Source organism: Crassostrea angulata, chromosome 4 (assembly GCF_025612915.1).
Source record: "Crassostrea angulata isolate pt1a10 chromosome 4, ASM2561291v2, whole genome shotgun sequence".
Classification (NCBI taxonomy): domain Eukaryota; kingdom Metazoa; phylum Mollusca; class Bivalvia; order Ostreida; family Ostreidae; genus Magallana; species Magallana angulata.
In genome coordinates, this window is record NC_069114.1 from 20,389,189 (window position 1) to 20,415,045 (window position 25,857).

General features: G+C 33.0%; 1 protein-coding gene across 1 annotated transcript; it reads right to left on the reverse strand.

The window, feature by feature from the left end:
- Positions 1–4,149: 4,149 nt before the first annotated feature.
- Positions 4,150–24,423, reverse strand: LOC128182575 (SCO-spondin-like). The gene is made up of 33 exons (XM_052851292.1): positions 24,309–24,423; positions 24,022–24,213; positions 23,830–23,948; positions 22,789–22,954; positions 21,985–22,086; positions 21,503–21,673; positions 21,185–21,337; positions 20,275–20,445; positions 20,014–20,178; positions 19,688–19,855; positions 19,022–19,186; positions 18,616–18,786; positions 17,946–18,110; positions 17,649–17,819; positions 16,520–16,684; positions 16,224–16,394; positions 15,105–15,269; positions 14,809–14,979; positions 13,691–13,855; positions 13,394–13,564; positions 12,283–12,447; positions 11,987–12,157; positions 10,868–11,032; positions 10,599–10,769; positions 9,455–9,619; positions 9,159–9,329; positions 8,014–8,178; positions 7,718–7,888; positions 7,312–7,461; positions 6,594–6,764; positions 5,737–5,937; positions 5,415–5,572; positions 4,150–4,433 (listed from the first exon to the last, which is right to left on the reverse strand). Exons 1-33 carry the CDS (start codon positions 24,382–24,384, stop codon positions 4,392–4,394), a joined length of 5,229 nt encoding a protein of 1,742 aa, XP_052707252.1. The 5' UTR covers positions 24,385–24,423; the 3' UTR covers positions 4,150–4,391.
- Positions 24,424–25,857: the final 1,434 nt, after the last annotated feature.

Genomic DNA, 25,857 nt, shown 5'->3' on the forward strand with positions numbered 1-25,857 from the left:
AAATTATATATTAATTATATTACATATGATATATTAAGAAATAAATCTAAATATATATTTCTGATACGATCAATGGCTACGCCTTCGCTTCAATTATAACTGTTATTTTTTGCATGTAAAGTGTGTGTAAAGATACTGCAATCATTTAAGCATTGAATCATGATTTTTTGAAAGATACAAATTTCATAACACGCTTACGCACGTAACTACATTTGTATGCATGCACCGCTGCAGTTATGAGACTGTACCTTAAAAAATCATTATTTAATGCTCAATATTTACATTTTATTTACTTCTTGCCTCGTCTGCAAATGTACTTTATGTCTTGAAATTCATATCTTATCTTTAGAGTAAGTTCATATACATATATTTTCATATCCATTGTTGTTTCCAAGAGCTTCAATTATTTTTCTATAATCGCATTTGCTCTGGCTGTATGCGCAATTGCCCTACAGATTTTCAGATAGCGATTTATCATCAGTTCAATCATGAATTTTACTCGTATATATAGTGAATATTTCAAATAGAAAAATATGTGGTATTAAATATAGATATCTAAAGTTTAAAATAAAAAAAAAGATATTGAAGTTTTATTCATGTTTATTTAATTACAAATGTTATTTTTCTTTATGTATGTAAAAAATGTACCCAAATAAAACGAAAGTGTTTGATTTTTTTATTTTCATGAACGAAATTTAAGTATAAGGAAAGATAACTCTTTCTTATTATGACATGATTCATGTACCTTACTGTTGGCGTACAATGACGTCATAAAGATGTGACGTTATATACTTTTCAATAACGTTATAGATATAACGAGGCCGGGTTTAATTTGTTCTGCCCCAGATTTTTGAATGAAATTTTTTACATGATTTCTTTTGATATAATTATTATTTTAAGATATAAAAATTAAGACATTTACCACACCGTTTGTTTCAGGGGTCATCTCAAAGTTTGTTAATCTTTAACATAGGACCCTATGGGATTTTGCTTGAAATGTATCAATTTTGCTAATTATTTACAATTTTTTGAAACTTCTGCCTAGGGATTTCTTTTTCTGTTCTACATATTTAAGTTATTGGTAAAAGGCATCAAATAGTCAAATAAAAAAACCTTTTACCTCCTGGTTTGTTCCAGGAGTCTTATCAAACTTGTTTTTGTATGCTCAGTTTCCCAGTTTGTCAAATAATGGCTAATGATTTGTTGACAAAGACGAACATGGTGATCATTATAGTATTATTAAACATTCACGACAGACATATCTGAGTAATAAATAAATATAAAACTTCACATATTAAGGGTCATTGATATAAAATACATGGTTACTGTTTTAAATATAGGACTCTGAATTAAGCTATATTTAGGCGGGTTAAGAAAACGTGACAGAGGGCTAGGCTTGCTGAACCCTCTTCACATTTTCGACCCAAGCCCAAATATAGCTTATATTTCGAGACATTTATGTTTATTCCACAATATAATATCAATTTTACGCATCAAACGAGCTATTTTTGACAAATTTCGCTGAATATCTGCAGTTGAAACTATCACGCCATGGCGTCAACAAAGCAAAGAGATGACGTCACAAACAAATGAAACACTGCGCGAAAGCGTGCGTACTCGTTCTGTACTCGGCCTCATTAAACCATTATGAGATACATCGTGTGTTTTTCTCCAACTCCCTAAATTTGATGTTTTTAAAAATGTCTGATATTAACATTTTAAGGAATTACTTATAACATATCATTAATTCTTTTAACAAATCTATGTGAATTAAAAAAATACATTACAGTCTGAACGTTTATTTTTGATGCAATAGCTAAATGTCAAGGTCTTTAGTCTTTCCCAAGTTATTGCTTCCATCACTTTTTGATGATTTTTGATAAAAAATACTCACACCTGTGAAAGAATATAGTTGAAATCGATAAGAGGGAATATATCCAATATATTTTCATTAAACAATTATTATCTTTCACCCATAAAAGTTCACAGGAACGAAAACAAATTTCTTACGGAGATTTATAATGGGAGATGTTTACATCTTTTCTCCATTTGGAAGTCTTCGGGACACCTCGCGCAATTTTTCAACGTTATCATCAGGGCATATCAATGACTGATGCAAGGCAAAATCCCTGTTGACTTTCTATTTTTGGATGTGTATTGAAACCTGAAGCGGTAGAGGGGGCGTTTCAAAACAGATAACCTGCACATTTTTCATAATATTGGATGGACGTAGTTTGAGCGAAAAGGTATTTATGATTATCGAAATATCAAGCAAAAAGTGGTGGAAACAAAAACTCGGGACAGAGTATACAATGCTAATACAAGGTGTATGGGAAATTATGCACATTTTACTAATTTGCATAGCGGCCATATTGTTATCACAACGGCTATTTTCAGTAAAAAAGAATAATCATATTGAAAAGATTGAGAAAATTCACATATTTAAAAATTAGTATTTCGGAAATATTTTCTCCTCATTTGGTTTTTTTCCTTTCACTACGTCGGGGATCGGAATGTGCTTGTTTTGTTTACATTCGATATTGAGATGGCGGTTCCGTTTGAATCTGAAAAATCGAAGCGGAGCGTTGCAGAAATAAAGTGTTTTAGTGATGAAAGACGTCATGAAGGGATTTTGAAATTATTTTTAAAATGCTTGACATTCATAGGTAAAATTGTTCCTCATATATTTACAAAGTTTACATTGCAAACTAATTGTGTCAGAAATCTTGACTCAAACAGTTTTGTTGGTTTCTTTTTACCTTCAATTAAGCATTTTTCGAGATTATTTTCAGTAAGCTATCGGACCTGCAATTAGGCATATAGGGTTTTATTGAATCATTAGACCTATTGCATTATTTCAGCTTATAATTCTATTTTGTTTCAAGCTGATTTTTTTAACTGTTCATTTATCTATTTACTCATTCTAGCCAATATAGTCCTAATTTAAAATAATCTAGAGCCTTATGGTTGAATAGGGTAGAATTCAAAGTAAATTTGAAGTGTGAATCACTGATTGTGGTGACAAAACATATACAGATGCATTTCCCTGACAAGTGTTCCCATTCAAACAGTGAAAGTTTTGACGTAATAGCACAAATTTCATACAGGTAAGGTACGTAAGTAATTTCATTCGTAAGGGAGACAATTGACTGTATGAATTTTTATGAGAACAGTGTCACGTGGAATTTAGCTCATAAAAAATGTGTACGTGATTTTTCCATATGGTGTTTGCGAGTGATAAAATGCAAATATAAGTAATAAAAAAAGATTGTTTAGTGAACACGGCGTTATGAATAGCAACTCCTAGCGCTCATTATGGAATATGGCAGCAGAGCAATTGCTATTCATAACGCCATGTTCACTAAATAACGTTGTTTATCTCTTAAGTAAATGGAAGAACAATTGTAACAGCTACAAGTGTGAACTTTGATTTTCGCTTCTGACGTTGCAGTTTTCAGCGTTCAACGTTTGTGACGTCATATTAAAACTCGTCATTTTAACCTTTGAATACCCTGTGTGTAATACAGTGTTATAATGCCGCAGCTTTCAACACACTTTACAACCAAAAAATGTAAATATTAGACCGTAATACACACAGAGAACTCAGAGATTAAAATAACTTGTTTTACTTTGACGTCACAAACATTGAAAGCTGTAAAATGCACCGTCACAAGCGAGAATGAAAGTTCATGCGTATGACTGTTACAGTGGCTCTTTCATTAATTTGAACTTACCCTTAGGATAAAACAGAAATTATAATGTATATATCACATTTGCAGACAATGCAAGAAGTTCTTTAAAAAATATAAATACAATCATTTTTTTGAAAGGATAAAGTCTCATAACTGCACAAATTTTCATAACGAGCGTTACTTAATTTGTATTCACACACCGCTTCAGTGATTAGATTAAATCTTTCGAAAAATAATGATTCAATGCTTAAATAACACACGTTAGCGCGATAACTGGTTTGTAGTCTTCTCATCTGATATGAGTCACATTCTTCTTGAACTTTAAAATGATATTTCTAATAATTTTAAGTGAGTCAAGTCCGAAGAGCAATTAAGATTGTTCTTCGTTGAAGAACCTTAGTACATTGTACAGTAGTGCATTTCACCAGTCTTCATTGTAAGTTGTAAGATTAAACTATTTTTTCAAAAACTTTTAGATCCTCTTTATTCAAAAGAAGGCGGCAGCATTTATATTTAATTGAAATAACATAATAACAACAAGAAATTCCGCTATACATGTATTTAATAGGAAAAGAATGTAAATAATTTGTAGAAACTAGTGTTATACAAAAAAAAAGAAGAAAAAAACCGGAATAATTTCAGGTTCTGAATCCTATGTCTTCGAAGTACTAGTAGTTCTGTCGTCTGTTAACAATTGTATCATTCGTTTATACTGTGATAGACGACGCGTGATTGTCTTCTCTGAAAAAAACAAAATAAAAAATACATTTTAAATTAATCATAGTCAAATTAATTTTTCATCTGCATTTGATAGAAAATTCATACTAATTTTTATTTCTAATGTAGCATGTAATACGAGGTTTGATTGGCTAAAAAGCCGGTTCTATAAACTTCTGAACACCCAGCTTGAGCCGGAGGAAAATAACGTGACGTCAAAATACATTAAAAGTGACGTCACACTGCATGAACTGCTTCAATGGTAGATGTTGAAAGTGTAATATACCATTTATTAGACAATGAGACATATATATTAGGATTACATGAAATATAAATTTGTTATCCAGGTTAAATGAGAGTTGTACGGGGACTTGCCCCGGTTGTAAATATGCCACGCCAAATTCCCAAAAATGAGCTGAACATAGTTTCACACTTGATAAATTGGGTTTATCGACTGGTTACTGAAGTTTACGAGCCGCAAACTAGAGTAAAGGATTCGTAAACTATAGTTTTCATCTGTAAAAATTTATTTAACAGTTGTAAACTATAGTTATATACTACAGGATAATCTAAGTTTATCTGTCTGAAAATAAAGTTAACGATAGATTTTGCTGATAAACATAGATTCACATCTGTAAACTATATTACAGTCATTAACTATGGATAAGAGTAATTAATAATAGTTTCACAGTCTTGAAACTATATTTGTTAGATAAACTATGTTTTGCAATCGCAAATAGTTATTTTCAGTGTTAGTTATAGTTTTACACTTCTAAAACATAGATGATCGCGTTAACTATTTTTGACAGTTGTGAAATACAGATTATCGTCGTTATTTATAGTTTTATGTCTGTAAACTATCATAATAGTTTACAACAGTAAAACATAGCTTATCGACTGTGAAACTATGATTAGCTCATTTATGTGAATTTGGTGTGCCATATGTAAAACCCCGCACACCCTTGATTTAACCTGGATAACTTGTAGTGTTGTTAATATTCTTACCAGTTTTATAATAACAAGGAGAGAAGCTACAATCATAACGCCACCAATAAAACTAGAACCCAGCAAGACCCATCTCTTAGTATTCGTTTCCAAGGAAATATTAGTCAAGCGAGTAGACTCTGCATTCATTTCGACAGACCTCTTCATTCTGAGTAACCCTGTTGAAAAATTGTGTACATTAATGAGGACAAAGAAAAAGCATTTGTACCATTATTAATGCTAGTAAATAAAATAGATATAATACATCGACTACATATCAATTTCTGAATTTGTTTCTTTTGAAAAAAAAAATCATTTTGATTGAAAAAATGAATTTCTTTACTGTTTGTTTTAGGCGTTGTTATGGGAGGAGGGCATGTTGTGGAGATGTACAGGCATTGTTTCGCATGATCGTCCCAAACTAGATTCGCAGGGCAGCTGCGTTTGTACAAAATCTGGTTTGCACAACTCACATATCCGCTGCAGGTTTCACAGGACTGATAATGGCCGTTTACCCAGTGCTTACAGTCGCTAACACAGGAACCTTTTAAAGAATTGAAAACCACTGTAGTTATCTTGACAATCATGTAACGTCCATTTGAGAAATAGTGTTATACAAACAAATTCGCATAACACAAATAAGTACGTTCAAATGTGAAATTAAAGAAATTGTGAAGTAGATTTTGGCAGAGTAACAATTCATTTTGCTTTTTTGATCAAGTTAATAGGTAACAATTTTTAAACTCTCTAATGTCATGAAAATAAAAACATGTTAATTAGTCATGAAAATTCAACTTTTCAAATTGCTCATTTGAGAAAATAATACTGTAACAAAATGAAAATAGAGTTTTCCAGGAACGGAAGCCCACATTCCGCTTCACATCAAAATTATTGACACTAGCTACAAATATCTTGAGTTTGTGTTTTTTAATATATACTGTATAAAGGATAATTTTCGCCCGCTGTTATTTTCGCCCTATTAAACAAGCATACAGTTGACCTCGTTTTGAATTGGCCCAGGTTCAACTGTGTTATAAGAGAGATATATTTGAAACATTGGAATTCGCCAAGTCTCAAATTCGTGCTGATAACAAGGACAAAAGGAGCGAAAATAAAACGGGTGCAAATATTTCCTTGTAAACAGTAGTCAGATAAAAAAACATATAAATTCTCGACTTGGCAAAATGAAATCTAACGTACCAATACATTGGACCTTCGAACAATTTTTAGTTTCAGTTTCCCTTGTGAAACATTTGTATTTTATCCGTGAAGCTATTGGAAGTTCACAGGAGCGAGTCCTTCTTTGCTCTCCAAAACCACAGGTGACAGAACAATCAGACCAGGCAGTCCAGACAGGATCTGGCCAGGTTCCTGTAATTAAGCGTTTTTAAAAATGTAGACCTAAGCGTTATCAATCGAAAATAAAACGGAATTTCATTCTCATTTAAATTTTTGAACATCAATAATTATGGATTTGTGAACATTTAAAAAGTGTTTGAAGATCTACAGAATCATGTAGGAGAGTGTTGCCTCCAGAAAAAATGTTCTACTTCATTGAACAATCGACTACAAGCAAATAATAATGAAAACGCAGTCCCCTTTATTATTTTCAACATTAAATTCAATTTATAAGCCTAAATACAACATATATTCAGATCTACAAATGTCAATATCTAATATGCTCATCCTTTCATTGCACACCTACAAGTCACTTAAAGCAACGACAAACCCCTTACATCCGCTTTAATTCAAAAACTTTTTATAAAAACCGATGTTTCCAGACTACAAGCAACGAAAATAAAATCATGACAGTCATAATTTTTTTTTTCGAAAAGCGTGATGATGGCACATGAATTGCTCACACAAGAAATGTGATATACAATGTAACTTTTGCTGCAATATTAACTATGTTAAATACCTGGACAGCCAAAACACGTTTCCCCTTCAATAAATGTCCCATGACACGTTCCTCCATGTTGAGGAGGAGGGTTATTACATTCCCGGATACGAGAGCGGCTATTTACACAGCATTCACTCCACATTGACCATGGTCCCCAATTTCCATCAACTTTCAATATTCCAAAATGTTATTAATCTAACATTTTAATGCAAGGTATTAACTCAAAGTAGTTGATTAATAAACAAAGACCATAAACATCATGGACAAGTCATTAAATTGGTCAAAGCAAATCAACGGTTAAAATGAGGTCAACAAAATTCAATTAATATTAAAAAATAAAGCCAATTTAAAGAAATTAACAGCAAATCAAACCTTCTACATTGTGCATGATTCAATATTAATCAAACAAAAATAATATTCATACTTGGACATTCTCGTATTTTGCATGGCTGTTTCTGTTCTTCTTTAAAGGTACAGTTGAATTGAATTTGTTCGGCGGGTGTTAGATCACACTCTCTGAATCTGCTCTGTTCTCCGCTTCCACAAGACACTGAACACTGTCCCCAAGCTGTCCAAGGGGTCAACGTTTTTCCTCCTGTTAATAGAAATAAAAATTCCAGACTTGTATTGACCTCATTCTTAAAATGAGAGCAACATACCTCTTACACCTCGATACTCTAGCAAGATGAGAGGAAAAACAATTGCAAGTGAATATGTTACCTGGACATCCTATACAATCACGAGATTCCGTGCCAGATCCTACACAGTCTGCGCCTCCATTTTGTGGCGGTGGGTTTGTACACGTTCTTGTTCTCGTTTCCTGACCACGTCCACAAGTGTTAGAACATTTGCCCCATGCGGACCAGGGAGACCATCCACCGTCAACTTTAAAAAGATACGGCCATTTATATTGATATTGTTATGAATCATTTTTCAATTCAGCTAAGATATTTAGGGTGCAATGAAACTGGGTTTTATTGAGGAATCAACGACACAAATTAAATTGGAGTGGCTTTTTATTATTCGGCAAATAATAAGAATTAAGAAAAGGAACAAACTAAACAACATTTTAGTGATTAAGATCAATCGATTTTATTTGAAGTAGAATAAGCATCTCGATTTGATAAAAACCTTGGAGATGAAATAAATGAAACATGCCCATACATACCTTTCATGCCACAAACGTTTTTATATTTAAAACTTTAACAATATTTCGATATTATTCTATAATTTTCGAATTTAAATGTTTCGTATATCATTATATTATCCTAACGAACGATTAAAAGGTTTTTTAAAATATAAGAAAAAATTAAAATGAAAAGACAAATATTTCATTTAAACGTACGACAAAATATTTATGACAAACCAATTTTTTTACATACGGCAAATTCCTTATTAAACGCGAGGACTAAATATATCTGCGTTAAATTGAGAGAAGCACATCTTTCAGATTTTAAAATCTCGCTTTAATTTTAAAACAGATTAAACTGTAAGGAAATACAATGAAGAATCGGTGTTCGTTCGCACGTTTATATTCTTGAGATTTGATGTTTAACGATAGAATCGATGAGGTAAGTACTTCTGAAAATAAGAAATTTACAGTAGTTTCAATACTTTGGAATCATTCAATTTGCGGGGATCAATTTTCATGGATCGCTGACATTTTGTAGTTTTGAGGGGACATTATTTCGTGTATTTTCTTATACCTTCAAAAGGATATACAACTTTCTAATCCTAATTCAAAAATTTGTAGAGAATGTTAATTTGTATTGAAGGGTAGCAATGAATTCCACCAAAATTAAGCAAGGTGAAATCTAATGATTACACAATCATTCAATTCGAAAATTTAATTTGTATCTACATACTCGGACAATCCGGCATCTTGCATGGCTTTTTCTGTTCGTCTTTAAAGGTACAGTTGAATTGAATTTGTTCGGCGGGTGTTAGATCACACTCTCTGAATCTGCTCTGTTCTCCGCTTCCACAAGACACTGAACACTGTCCCCAAGCTGTCCAAGGGGTCAAAGTTTTTCCTCCTGTTAATAGAAATAAAAATTCCAGATTTGTATTGGCCTCATTCTTAAAATGAGAGCAACATACCTCTTACACCTCGATACTCTAGCAAGATGAGAGGAAAAACAGTTGCCAGTGAATATGTTACCTGGACATCCTATACAATCACGAGATTCCGTGCCAGATCCTACACAGTCTGCGCCTCCATTTTGTGGCGGTGGGTTTGTACACGTTCTTGTTCTCGTTTCCTGACCACGTCCACAAGTGTTAGAACATTTGCCCCATGCGGACCAGGGAGACCATCCACCGTCAACTTTAAAAAGATACGGCCATTTATATTGATATTGTTATGACTCATTTTTCGATTCAGCTAAGATATTTAGGGTGCAATGAAACTGGGTTTTATTGAGGAATCAACGACACAAATTAAATTGGAGTGGCTTCTTATCATTCGGCAAATAATAAGAATTAAGAAAAGGAACAAACTAAACAACATTTTAGTGATTAAGATCAATCGATTTTATTTGAAGTAGAATAAGCATCTCGATTTGATAAAAACCTTGGAGATGAAATAAATGAAACATGCCCATACATACCTTTCATGCCACAAACATTTTCATATTTAAAACTTTAACAATATTTCGATATTATTCTATAATTTTCGAATTTAAATGTTTCGTATATTATTAAATAATCTTAACGAACGATTAAAAGGTTTTTTAAATATAAGAAAAAATTAAAATGAAAAGACAAATATTTCATTTAAACGTACGACAAAATATTTATGACAAACCAATTTTTTCACATACGGCAAATTCCTTATTAAACGCGAGGACTTAATATATCTGCGTTAAATTGCGAGAAGCACATCTCTCAGATTTTAAAATCTCGCTTTAATTTTAAAACAGATGAAACTGTAAGGATATACAATGAAGAATCGGTGTTCGTTCGCACGTTTATATTCTTGAGATTTGATGTTAAACGATAGAATCGATGAGGTAAGTACTTCTGAAAATAAGAAATTTACAGTAGTTTCAATACTTTGGAATCATTCAATTTGCGGGGATCAATTTTCATGGATCGCTGACATTTTGTAGTTTTGAGGGGACATTATTTCGTGTATTTTCTTATACCTTCAAAAGGATATACAACTTTCTAACCCTTATTCAAAACTTTGTATAGAATGTTAATTTGTATTGAAGGGTAGCAATGAATTCCACCAAAATTAAGCAAGATGAAATCTAATGATTACACAATCATTCAATTCGAAAATTTAATTTGTATCTACATACTCGGACAATCCGGCATCTTGCATGGCTTTTTCTGTTCGTCTTTAAAGGTACAGTTGAATTGAATTTGTTCGGCGGGTGTTAGATCACACTCTCTGAATCTGCTCTGTTCTCCGCTTCCACAAGACACTGAACACTGTCCCCAAGCTGTCCAAGGGGTCAAAGTTTTTCCTCCTGTTAATAGAAATAAAAATTCCAGATTTGTATTGACCTCTTACACCTCGATACTCTAGCAAGATGAGAGGAAAAACAATTGCAAGTGAATATGTTACCTGGACATCCTATACAATCACGAGATTCCGTGCCAGATCCTACACAGTCTGCGCCTCCATTTTGTGGCGGTGGGTTTGTACACGTTCTTGTTCTCGTTTCCTGACCACGTCCACAAGTGTTAGAACATTTGCCCCATGCGGACCAGGGAGACCATCCACCGTCAACTTCAAGAAGATACGACCATTTATATTGATATTGTTATGACTCATTTTTCGATTCAGCTTAGATATTTAGGGTGCAATGAAATTGGCTTTTATTGAGGAATCAATCAACTACACAAATTAAATTGGAGTGACCTTTTATCATTCGTTATAAATAATCAGAATTAATAAAAAGAACAAACTATACAACATTTGAACAATTACTAAGATAAAATGATTTTATTTAAGGTAGATGAGCATCTCGATTTGTTAAAAACCTTCGAGATGAAACAAATTGAACATGCACATATATACATATGATGCAACAAACGTTTTCATTTTTAACAATCTAACCTTATTTCGATATTATTCTATTATATCTTGAATTTTATTACTCATATATGATAAAATTATCAAATATAAGAAAAAATTAAAATGGCAAAACAAATATTGCATTTAAATCTAAGAAAAAGTATGTATGACAAACCAATTCTTTTACATACGGCAAATTCCTTATCAAACGCGAGGAACAAATATCCGTGTAAAATCCCGAGAAGCACATCTCTCGGATATTAAATCTCGCTTTATTTTTTGAACATATATAAACTTTAGATATACAATGAAAAATTGGTGTTCGCGAGTTTATATTCTCGCAATTTGATGTTAAACGATAGAATCGATAAATCAGGTACTACTGTAAAATAAGAAATTTACAGTAGTTTCAATACTTTGGAATCATTTAAATGCGTGGTGATCAATACTCATGGATTGCTGACATTTAATAGTTTTAAGATCACGTTTTTTCGTGTATTTTCATATACCTTGAAAAGGATATATAACTTTATAACCCGTATTTAAGAATTCATGCAGGATGTTAAGTTATGTTGAAGGGTACCCACGAATTCCATAAAAAATTGATAAAGATGAAATCTAATGATTTCACAATCATTCAATTCGAAAAATTAATTTGATACATACTCGGACAATCCGGCATCTTGCATGGCTTTTTCTGTTCGTCTTTAAAGGTACAGTTGAATTGAATTTGTTCGGCGGGTGTTAGATCACACTCTCTGAATCTGCTCTGTTCTCCGCTTCCACAAGACACTGAACACTGTCCCCAAGCTGTCCAAGGAGTCAAAGTTTTTCCTCCTGTTAATAGAAATAAAACGTTCCAGACTTGTATTGACTTCATTCTTAAATGAGAGCAATATACCTCCTACACTTCGATACTCTAGCAACATGGGAGGAAAAACAATTGCAAGTGAATATGTTACCTGGACATCCTATACAATCACGAGATTCCGTGCCAGATCCTACACAGTCTGCGCCTCCATTTTGTGGCGGTGGGTTTGTACACGTTCTTGTTCTCGTTTCCTGACCACGTCCACAAGTGTTAGAACATTTGCCCCATGCAGACCAGGGAGACCATCCACCGTCAACTTTAAAAAAAATACAGCCATTCATTTGATATCGTTATATATCTTTTTTCGGTTCAGCTAAGATTTTTAGAGTGCAATGAAACTGACTTTTATTGAGGAATCAACGACACAAATTAAATTGGAGTGGCTTTTTATTATTCGGGATCAATAATTAGAATTAATAAAAAAAAACCCACTTTTTAAATTTGAACGATTACTAAGATAAAATGATTTTATTTTAGGTAGATGAACATCCCGATTTGATTAAAATCTTGGAGATAAAATAAATTGAACATGCCCATATCTACCTTTCAAGCCACAACGTTTTCATTTTTAAATCTCTTCCATTATTTCGATATTATTCTATAATTTCTAAAATTTACTTACTCATCTATGATTAAATTATAAAATATAAATAAAATTAAAATGACAACACAAATATTACATTTAAACTTGGAACAAAATATGTATGACAAACCATATTTGTTACATACTGCAAATTTTACTAAAAGCGAGGAATAAATATCCGCGTAAAATCGCGAGTACCACATCTCTCGGATTTTAAAATTTCGCTTTAATTTTTGATTACATATAAACTGTAAGGAAAAACAATGAAAACTCGGTGTTCGCGGGTTTATATTCTCGCGATTTGATGTTAAACGATAGAATCGATGAGGTAAGTACTTCTTAAATAAGAAATTTACAGTAGTTTCAATACTTTAGAATCATCCAAATTCATGGGGATCAATTTTCATGGATTGCTAACATTTTATGGTTTTGAGGGGACGTAATTTCGTGTACATTTGTATACCTTCAAAAGGAAATACAACTTTATAACCCTTATCCAAAAATTCGTAGAGAATGTTAATTTGTGTTGAAGGGTACCAATGAATTCCATTAAAATTATGCAAGATAAAATTTAATGATTTCACAATCATTCAATTCGAAAAATTAATTTGATACATACTCGGACAATCCGGCATCTTGCATGGCTTTTTCTGTTCGTCTTTAAAGGTACAGTTGAATTGAATTTGTTCGGCGGGTGTTAGATCACACTCTCTGAATCTGCTCTGTTCTCCGCTTCCACAAGATACTGAACACTGTCCCCAAGCTGTCCAAGGGGTCAAAGTTTTTCCTCCTGTTAATAGAAATAAAACATTTCAGACTCGTATTGACTTCATTCTTGAAATGATAGCAATATACCTCCTACACTTCAATACTCTAGCAACATGGGAGGAAAAACAATTGCAAATGAATATGTTACCTGGACATCCTATACAATCACGAGATTCCGTGCCAGATCCTACACAGTCTGCGCCTCCATTTTGTGGCGGTGGGTTTGTACACGTTCTTGTTCTCGTTTCCTGACCACGTCCACAAGTGTTAGAACATATGCCCCATGCAGACCAGGGAGACCATCCACCGTTAACTTAATAAATAGATACGGCCATTAGTATTGTTATCGTTATAAATCATTTTTCGGTTTAGCTTAGATTTTTAGGGTGCAATATGCAATGAAACTAACTTTTATTGAGGAATCAAGGACACAAATTAAATTGGAGTGGCTTTTTATTATTCGGTATCAATTATTAGAATTAATTAAAAGAATACACTATACAAAATTTAAACGATTACTAATATAAAATGATTTTATTTTAGGTAGATTAATGTCCCGATTTTAGAAAAACCTTGGAGATAAAATAATTTGAACATGCCCATACATACCTTTCAAGCCACAATGTTTTCATTTTTAAAACTTTTACACTATTTCGATATTATTCTATAATTTCTTGAATTTAATTACTCATATATGATTAAATTATAAAATATAAATAAAATTAAAATGACAACACAAATATTGCATTTAAACTTAGGACAAAATATGTATGACAAACCATATTTATTACATACTGCAATTCCTAATTAAACGCGAGGAATAAATATCCGCGAAAAATCGCAAGAAGCACATCTCTCTGCTTTAAAAATCTCGCTTTAATTTTAAGACAGATATAAACTAAAAGGAAATACAATGAAAACTCGGTGTTGGCGAGCTTATATTCTCGCAATTTGATGTTAAACGATAGAATCGATAAGGTAAGTACTTCTGAAAATAAGAAATTTACAGTAGTTTCAATACTTTGGAATCATTCAATTCGTAGGGATCAATTTTCATGGATTGCTGACATTTTATAGCTTTCAGGGGACGTAATTTCGTGTATTTTCATATACCTTCAAAAGGATAACTTTATAACCCTTATTTAATAATTCATGGAGGATGTTAATTTGTGTTGAAGGGTACCCACAAATTCCATAAAAAAATGATAAAGATGAAATCTAATGATTTTACAATCATTCAATTCGAAAAATTAATTTGATACATACTCGGACAATCCGGCATCTTGCATGGCTTTTTCTGTTCGTCTTTAAAGGTACAGTTGAATTGAATTTGTTCGGCGGGTGTTAGATCACACTCTCTGAATCTGCTCTGTTCTCCGCTTCCACAAGATACTGAACACTGTCCCCAAGCTGTCCAAGGGGTCAAAGTTTTTCCTCCTGTTAATAGAAATAAAACGTTTCAGACTTGTATTTACTTCATTCTTAAATGAGAGCAACATACCTCCTACACTTCGACACTCTAGCAACATGGGAGGAAAAACAATTGCAAATGAATATATTACCTGGACATCCTATACAATCACGAGATTCCGTGCCAGATCCTACACAGTCTGCGCCTCCATTTTGTGGCGGTGGGTTTGTACACGTTCTTGTTCTCGTTTCCTGACCACGTCCACAAGTGTTAGAACATTTGCCCCATGCGGACCAGGGAGACCATCCACCGTCAACTTCAAGAAGATACGACCATTTATATTGTTATCGTTATAAATCATTTTCGATTCAACCGTCTAAAACTTTTAGGATGCAATGAAATTGGCTTTTATTGAGGAATCAATCAACTACACAAATTAAATTGGAGTGGCCTTTTATCATTCGGTAAAAATAATTAGAATTAATAAAAAGAACAAACTATACAACATTTGAACGATTACTAAGATAAAATGATTATATTTTAGGTAGATGAGCATCTCGATTTGTTAAAAACCTTCGAGATGAAACAAAATGAACATGCACATATATACACATGATGCAACAAACGTTTTCATTTTTAAAACTCTAACCTTATTTCGATATCATTCTATAATTTCTTGAATTTTATTACTTATATATGATAAAATTATCAAATATAAGAAAAAATTAAAATGGCAAAACAAATATTGCATTTAAATCTAAGAAAAAGTATGTATGACAAACCAACTCTTTTACATACGGCAAATTCCTTATTAAACGCGAGGAATAAATATCCGTGTAAAATCCCGAGAAGCACATCTCTCGGACATTAAATCTCGCTTTCTTTTTGGAACAGATATAAACTTTAGATATACAATGAAAAATTGGTGTTTCGCCAGTTTATATTCTCGCGATTTGGTGTTAAACGATAGAATCGATAAATCAGGTACTATTGTAAAATAAGAAATTTACAGTAGTTTAAATACTTTGGAATCATCCAACTTCATGGGGATCAATTTTCATGGATTGCTGACATTTTATAGCTTTCAGGGGACGTAATTTCGTGTATTTTCATATACCTTCAAAAGGATAACTTTATAACCCTTATTTAATAATTCATGGAGGATGTTAATTTGTGTTGAAGGGTACCCACAAATTCCATAAAAAAATGATAAAGATGAAATCTAATGATTTTACAATCATTCAATTCGAAAAATTAATTTGATACATACTCGGACAATCCGGCATCTTGCATGGCTTTTTCTGTTCGTCTTTAAAGGTACAGTTGAATTGAATTTGTTCGGCGGGTGTTAGATCACACTCTCTGAATCTGCTCTGTTCTCCGCTTCCACAAGATACTGAACACTGTCCCCAAGCTGTCCAAGGGGTCAAAGTTTTTCCTCCTGTTAATAGAAATAAAACGTTTCAGACTTGTATTTACTTCATTCTTAAATGAGAGCAACATACCTCCTACACTTCGACACTCTAGCAACATGGGAGGAAAAACAATTGCAAATGAATATATTACCTGGACATCCTATACAATCACGAGATTCCGTGCCAGATCCTACACAGTCTGCGCCTCCATTTTGTGGCGGTGGGTTTGTACACGTTCTTGTTCTCGTTTCCTGACCACGTCCACAAGTGTTAGAACATTTGCCCCATGCGGACCAGGGAGACCATCCACCGTCAACTTCAAGAAGATACGACCATTTATATTGTTATCGTTATAAATCATTTTCGATTCAACCGTCTAAAACTTTTAGGATGCAATGAAATTGGCTTTTATTGAGGAATCAATCAACTACACAAATTAAATTGGAGTGGCCTTTTATCATTCGGTAAAAATAATTAGAATTAATAAAAAGAACAAACTATACAACATTTGAACGATTACTAAGATAAAATGATTATATTTTAGGTAGATGAGCATCTCGATTTGTTAAAAACCTTCGAGATGAAACAAAATGAACATGCACATATATACACATGATGCAACAAACGTTTTCATTTTTAAAACTCTAACCTTATTTCGATATCATTCTATAATTTCTTGAATTTTATTACTTATATATGATAAAATTATCAAATATAAGAAAAAATTAAAATGGCAAAACAAATATTGCATTTAAATCTAAGAAAAAGTATGTATGACAAACCAACTCTTTTACATACGGCAAATTCCTTATTAAACGCGAGGAATAAATATCCGTGTAAAATCCCGAGAAGCACATCTCTCGGACATTAAATCTCGCTTTCTTTTTGGAACAGATATAAACTTTAGATATACAATGAAAAATTGGTGTTTCGCCAGTTTATATTCTCGCGATTTGGTGTTAAACGATAGAATCGATAAATCAGGTACTATTGTAAAATAAGAAATTTACAGTAGTTTAAATACTTTGGAATCATCCAACTTCATGGGGATCAATTTTCATGGATTTCTGACATTTTAAAGTTTTGAAGGGACTTTTTTCCCTGCATTTTCATATACTTTCAAAATAATATATAACTTTATACTTTATAACCCTTATTTAAAAATCTGTGGAGGATGTTAATTTGTGCTGAAGGGTACCAATGAATTCCACCAAAATTATGCATGATGAAATCTAATGATTTCACAATCATTCAATTCGAAAAATTAATTTGATACATACTCGGACAATCCGGCATCTTGCATGGCTTTTTCTGTTCGTCTTTAAAGGTACAGTTGAATTGAATTAGTTCGGCGGGTGTTAGATCACACTCTCTGAATCTGCTCTGTTCTCCGCTTCCACAAGACACTGAACACTGTCCCCAAGCTGTCCAAGGAGTCAAAGTTTTTCCTCCTGTTAATAGAAATAAAACGTTCCAGACTTGTATTGACTTCATTCTTGAAATGATAGCAATATACCTCCTACACTTCAATACTCTATCAACATGAGAGGATAAACAATTGCAAATGAATATGTTACCTGGACATCCTATACAATCACGAGATTCCGTGCCAGATCCTACACAGTCTGCGCCTCCATTTTGTGGCGGTGGGTTTGTACACGTTCTTGTTCTCGTTTCCTGACCACGTCCACAAGTGTTAGAACATTTGCCCCATGCGGACCAGGGAGACCATCCACCGTCAACTTCAAGAAAATACGACCATTTATATCGTTATCGTTTTAAATCATTTTCAATTCAGCCGTCTAAAACCTTTAGGATGCAATGAAATTGGCTTTTATAGAGGAATCAACGACACAAATTGAATCGGAGTGGCTTTTATCATTCGATAAAAATAATTAGAATCAATAAAAAGAACAAACCAAACTACTTAAAAAAGGTTTTTCTATTAAAAGAAAAAACGCGAGAAGCACATCTCTTGGATTTTAAAATCTCGCTTTAATTTTTGGACAGATATAAACTGTTCTGAAATACAATCAGTAATCGGTGTTTGAGAGTTTATATTCTTGCGATTTGTTGTTAAACGTTGGAATCGATGAAGTAAGTACTACTGTAAAATAAGAAATTTACATTTAATTCCATAATTCGTGGAGGACGTTAACTTGTGCTGAAGGGTAACCACAAATTCCACCAAAACTGAGCAAGATGAAATCTAATGATTTCACTTCGAAAACTTAATTTGATACATACTCGGACAATCCGGCATCTTGCATGACTTTTTCTGTTCGTCTTTAAAGGTACAGTTGAATTGAATTTGTTCAGCGGGTGTTAGATCACACTCTCTGAATCTGCTCTGTTCTCCGCTTCCACAAGATACTGAACATTGTCCCCAAGCTGTCCAAGGGGTCAAAGTTTTTCCTCCTGTTAATAGAAATAAAACGTTCCAGACAATTGCATTGTATTTCAATTGACATATATTTCCTTACTTTCAATGAATACAACATTTGTTCCTACACTTTGAATGTTACCTGGACATCCTATACAAACATGAGATTTAATATACACTGTAATAGTAATCAAAAATTTAAGAATTTTGTCTTCTTTTAATTCGTAGACTGTATCAAATATCGAGATATGAAACATTGTTTTTGTTCACCTGGACAACCGATACATTTCCTAGATTCCAGTCCCACTCCCGGACAATCTTTTCCTCCATGTTGTGGGGGCGGATTTGTACATGTTCTTATCCTTGTTTCCTCGCCATGTCCACAAGTTTTAGAACATTCACCCCATGTAGACCAATCGGACCAATTTCCATCAACTGTACAATTTAAGTTTGAAAGTATGTCAACATGTTAACAGCATAATTCTAACATTCTTGATCTACATTTACTATATCATCAGCCGCGAAAATTATATGAAAGCTGCAACTAGCATTCATTGATTGTTGTATTAGTATATATCTGATATTGGCCTTTCAGAAAAAATTAATTTTAAAACTTATCTTCAAAAACAGGCTAAAACAAAATAATAAAAGACAATTTTTTCGTAATAATTCAGGTGCAGTACCAACATGTTGGTGGTTATCATTATGTTTTTTCTGTGTGTAAAATTGTAAGGTTTTTTTCATCAATGTTTTTATTTGTTAACATATTTTGTTGCCGGTGGCATATATTTTATGCATGGTGCAAAAAATATGTCTACACATTCTTAATAAATATAAATGCAAGATACGAATTGATCATGTTAAGAGTCTTGTTACCTTTCAAATAATACTAAAGAAAAACGATACAATCACCAATATTTGCGGTGTTGTACGTACTAGGACATTCTATGTTTGTTTTGCATTCTCTTTCTCCCTTCTCTTCATAACTACACAGATGTTTTTCATCATCCTTAAGATCACATCTTCTGCTTCTGGACTGAATTCCGTTACCACATGTTACAGAGCACGTGGACCATGAAGTCCAAAGTGTAAGTTCCTTTTGAACTGAAAAAAAATGAAAAGTCGCAAACATTACGAAATACCCATTTGCTCGTTTGCATGTATTTTAATGGCGGAAATTTTAGATGATAACTTTCAAAAATTCATTTATGATGAATATAATAAACTTTCTGCTTTAAACAAGAATTACAAAAGGAGCATACATGGACACCCGATGCACTCCTGGCGTTGCCTCTCGTCACCCTCGCAGTCCTTCCCATTGTGTTCAGGTTTGGGGTTGTTACATTCCCGGCTGCGCCAATGTTCACCTTTCCCGCAATCTGATGAACAGTTTCCCCATGGACTCCAAGATGACCAATTGCCGTCAACTAAATGAAACATCAATGAAAAAAAAGCAAAATACGTGTCTAAACATTTTATTTTATTGCTTGGTCATTTATTTATTTATTTTGGACACAGTGTACCTGGACAGGGATCTGTGTTACACGGTTTAGATTCGACAGCATCTCCCACGCAATCGCTCCCTCCGTGTTTAGGTGGTGGGTTTGTACATTCGCGACTCCGTTGTATGGTACCCCCTCCACATGTGACAGGACACTGGCTCCACACACCCCATGACGCCCAATTCCCATCAACTTTTAGTAACAGAGAACAGGTAGCATTGAGGTCAGAACGGCAAGATAGAGCAGATAACCAATAACATGCATACTGATCGGAATGAGCGATCGAAAAAGATCCACACCTTAATTTTTTAGATGTGATTTTTTAAGGTCAAGACTTTTATTTTGTAAAGAAAATCTCATGTAATTAAGTTTTAAAATTTGAATATATTCTTGTGTCCCTATACAGAGCTCTTTTACTTAACATTTCAAGACCCTACCTCACCAGATAGCAACTTAAATGTTTTGTTTAATTGTTTGTACACATGTACCTATATCGTTATAGAGCTCATTGGTTAAAGTAGCAGCCTCGTGAACCATACAGAACCTGAGAGATATTGTTCATATTGAAAAAATTAATCTTTTGGAAAAATACTTATTTTTATTAAAATCTTCCATTTTTTAACAATTTGACTAATATGTACATTTTATCCATCATGATATTTATAATAATCAAATAGATTTTTGCTGATTTTTAAGGAGATCAATGCGTACAACAATTTTTTTTTCAAAGTGCGTTGCCACAGACCATTAAGTCCTCAAAATACACAAGCAGCGAATGATCGACGTCCATCGACTTTATTTTGGGCACAAAGTAAAGTTCTTGAGCGGACAAATTCCCAAAGCAACTACATATATAACTAACAAGTTTTCTTTAAAGAAGTTTTAAGGATCTTGAGGACAAGACGTAGAGACAAGAAAATACACATCATACCTCTTGTGGATTTTTCACATAAAGTTGGCAGAGATTTTGTACAGAGTTGTGGATATGTGATCTGATAAAGGGTGCCGTCATTATTGACCTTGACCGCAACACAGTGACTGGAATGAAGGTTGTCTACCATGGTTACCAGATTTGAACCTTGACCTGTAAAAATATTGAAATTACATATTAACGTTTTTTTTCTGCAATCCTTGCAGCATGTACCTTTATGCATACAAAACACCTCTACTGAAAGCATTTCGATGTTTAAATAGCATCTGAAGTTGATAAAATCGAATGAATGGAATATATTCTTTATTTTTCATTTACTTGGTGGGGTCCATTTCTCGATGCTCCTTCTATAGAATCCTGTCCACAATGAATAATACTTCACTGATTCCGTAAGACCATTATAATATCCATTGAAGTTTGCTTGCAGCTTGCCACACCGTTTGACGGCCTCTGTCCATGGTATTGTGTCGCTTATTGATATCTGTCCGTCTGTAAAATATAAAAATCTTCTTGGCATTTCAAGAAGCTTGATGGTCAACAAGGTATTCATCAAATTTTTAAGATATTATATTTTGAGCTGATCCAGTGGATCGATTAAACCACAAATTGTGATTTAGCAGTAGTAGAAGATTTAGTAAAGAAAAATTCAAATTAATTTGAAAGGTTCCTTGTATCGTTATATTAAGCTTGTTTCTTTTTCGTAGGAGACATATAAAGTCTCAAAATGGTCACAACTACCCAACCGTCTGAGAGAAAAATAATTATACCATACCCGAACGAAACTGGCCAAAAAAACTTACTCTCACAGATCCTTCCGAGTCTGTTCAAGCAGGAAGAGTAGGCGTGTCCAATGGGTTGCGTTCCAAAGAATCGGAAGCTGGCACAGTTCCCAAAGTCATTTTCTGAGCAAAATATATACAACAAATAGGTATTTGATATGACATCGAAGTGATTCGATGCACACTTTAAAAATTCAACAAAATTTGAATATTGATTTTATTGTGTAACGTAGATAGCAAGCTCTTTCATAGCTACATGTTCTTTCTAGTAAATCTGTATGATATATCTATAATATTTATTTTGATTACCTCCTTCTCTTCTACTGTTTGCGGTGAATAGTATTGATTTCATTTAAAATGATAAAGAGGAATCGTGCGTTTTGGGATTTCGTCAGACGAATTTTTTCTTACAAAATTTTAATTGTTATGTTGTACTCAATGTACTTCTGCAGATGACTCTATAACAAATCATTCCAATTCTTCTACACAGAGTCTTGACAGGTAAAGTCATATGACGAAAATTATGTATGAAAACGTTAATGTACCTTTTTGTCAATACTTAAGGTTGGCATAGCAAGTTCCACCTCTCCTCTCTCTCCCTTTTCTCTCTATCTCTTTTTTTCTTTATCTTTTTAATTAACTTTATATTTGCATAGGAATATAAATTTATTTTTGCAGGATTTTTATGGAGGCAGTAGAGAAAGGTCCAAATAAAATCAACCCCTTTATTTCCATTTTTAAACGTAATTATGCGGCTGCATTGTATGCATATGGTTATTTGCCCTGGTTTGGTTTCACTGTAAAAATGAAATAGATTTTTCTTACCCGCTGCCACTGGCCTTGTTTGATGGTATTTGAATACAACCACACTTCCGGGATTTGGGGCGCCATAAAGTTCGTCAGGGTTGTTGGGAAAATCTTGGTAATAACACTGTTCGCTTCCCAATTTACGGTAGTTGTCAACGTTGTCATAGCAATAGCATGTCTTTTCCTGTATTCAAAATAGCAAAACATATGCTAAGTTCTGTGGGGGTTGCTTTTGCAAACAGAAAATAAACTTCATGATCACAACTCGAAGATGGTGAAATAAGGCGGTCAAAATGTTTATATAATAGAACAGAAAGATAACTAGTACTGAAAAATAAAAACAGTTCTGATAATTCTTTCAAAAAATTGTATCAAACGATGTACATTGATATTGTTTACAGGTAACATAAGATCTATATGTAAGCGCTAGCCTCAAATATGTTCAATTCTTAAAATTTATTGATTTGTTCAATTCTTCAAATTTATTGATTTTAGTGTGTGCGTATCAAACCCTTCAAATTGCATCAATATTTAGATCTACAATTCCTTTTTATTTTATAGAATGGACCTGATGAGCTCCATACATTTATTCTTGTCAACATGTCTAATAAATGTTTAATGTAAAACAAACTAATTTCAATCAAAGATTTGGAGTGATGACCCACTATACATTAGAAATATCATTTTATTTTTAAAAGTTGAACATTTTTACGACTATAATTTTTTTTTTAGGTGCATAAACTTGTGACCAAAGTCACATGTATAGCATTTTTAATTAAACGCTTTATTGTAAATGAAATGGCTCTTTACTTAGAGTACCAGAAGTATGCTTTAAAGGTAAAGGGTTTGATATCACAAAAATTGATGTATTTCTTTTATTTCTGTGTGTGTTAAATTTTTCGATGATCATATAAATAAAGAAAATATGCTTTTGTGAATTTTTTAAAATTATTAAAGCAGATTTGAATAAAAAAAATTAAATTGTATTTCATCATTAAATAAATAGACATTTGCGCTATCTTATTCAAACAGTCTAACATTTTAAATATGACAACTTACCGATATACCCATTGTAAAGTAGATTCTGAAACTGGCACAAAACAAATAACAGGAAAAGGTGGGAAACGTCTCGTTGGAAATGTCGCGTTTTTCTGGAGCCGTGGGTGTCTCATAACAACCTGAAAAAAAATATTCAAGCTTGAACCTCTCTCTCTCTCTCTCTCTCTCTCTCTCTCTCTCTCTCTCTCTTACCGAGATGTGTAAACCAAGGTGTCTGTTGAACTCGAGCTCCGATCCAGAAGAACTGATCTTGAGGGTAGTTTGGGGGACGCTGAGGAACCTGAAAGCCTTTAACGCTGAAATCTCCGTCGTCCCAGGCCCCCAGCTGCTGGCAGCTTTGGGAAGACTGATCCCAAGTTCGAAGGGTATTATCATAGTAAGGTCCTAAAAATGAATTGGATTAATTTCTTATATGACCTTCCATATATATGCTCAAAAAGCCCTAAAATGCCTAAAAGTAACAAATTAAATATCTGTACCTCTGTCCACGCTATCTACAACTGCAGTTACTATGAAGCAAGAAATCAGGAACAAAGCCCACGGTCCCCGCGCCATTTTGGGAACGTATCAACGAAACACCTTCCCCCTCTGCTTGACCAACAGGACAATGATCACCAACGCCGAGTGCGAGGGGATGTCCTTGTTACAGGGACAAGGATACCATGTAACCAACCCAGATAATAACCACAGGGTTACCGTGTACCCAAAACTAGTGCAATTACGGTTGCCAGGATTTATTTATAATGGTTTATAACGTCTTTACGAAAGCGTAATGCATACAGTCTTTGTTTTTCAGAAATCAGCAAAATCGTTCATAGTTTTTTGTTGACATGGATGATTTGAACAATTTTTACAAAACATCTGTTTGAATTTATTTTGATTTTGAACTATAGAAAATATATCGATAATGTATAAATATTTTCCCTGTCGGAAATTTTGTCTTTTTTTTTTTTTTTTTTGGTCAAAATCGGCGGTCAAAAAGTTATTTTTAAAAAATGGTTTAGCATTCTGTTTGCAGCTGTCTTAAGATGACCTGATTGTCTGAGTCATAACTGATAACGAGGAACAAGAAAAAAAAAGATGTTTCCTCTTTTATTATCAGAAAATTTGTTGTAATTAATAGATTAATGCAGCAACTAAATTTGAGGATCTATTAAAATCCATAAGAAAAAAAGAAGCATTTCTCAATTTAATGTGGTTGTTAACTTTTCTGAAGAAATGTGTTTAACTTTTTTGTACTTAATTGTGCACATTTATGCAGTAAGATCGAATTTGTTGGATCATTAAATTGAGTTCATATTTATAATAAATAATTTCTTCAGGATATACTGTAATACCCGTGACCCAAATAACTATTTGCACAGAAATCTAGATCCTGAATGTTTGCAACAGCTTGTAACTATTTATAAAAGCACGTTTATTTCTTTATAACATAACAATTAAACATTGTCTTTTACAAGACGCTCTTGGAAATATTTACTAATATAATTTCAATATCTAATTATCTACCATAACGCATTAATACTTATAAATTGAAGTATAAGTATAAACAATTGTATTTTTACGTTATGTACTTGAAGGTAGAAAATAAATAGATGACTCAAATAAACGCTGTTAAAAAGTTTAGAAGCTCAGACGATTTTTTTTAGAAAATCTATATATATGATGTTTACAGCAATATAAACCTCCACTTTTATACGGATCAATATCTAGTGACTATTATTTAAATAAAAGCCTGTGATTTATATTCGTATTTAATATCTATATTCCTAATTTAATCTGAATATTCAATATCGTGTTATATTCAATATCATATTTTAAAAAAATGCACAATCAAATCTTTAAAATTATTATTGAAAATTTCGGTTGGATAGATTTTTCTTTATAACAATTATTTGAAAATACGAATAAAAGTACCAAAAATATGCATCGGATTCCCCCTTTCCCGGCAAATATAAATATCCTCGGACCCCCCCCCCCCCCAGAAAAAGCTTTGCATCAGCGCATGTATTGTGCAACATTAAAAAT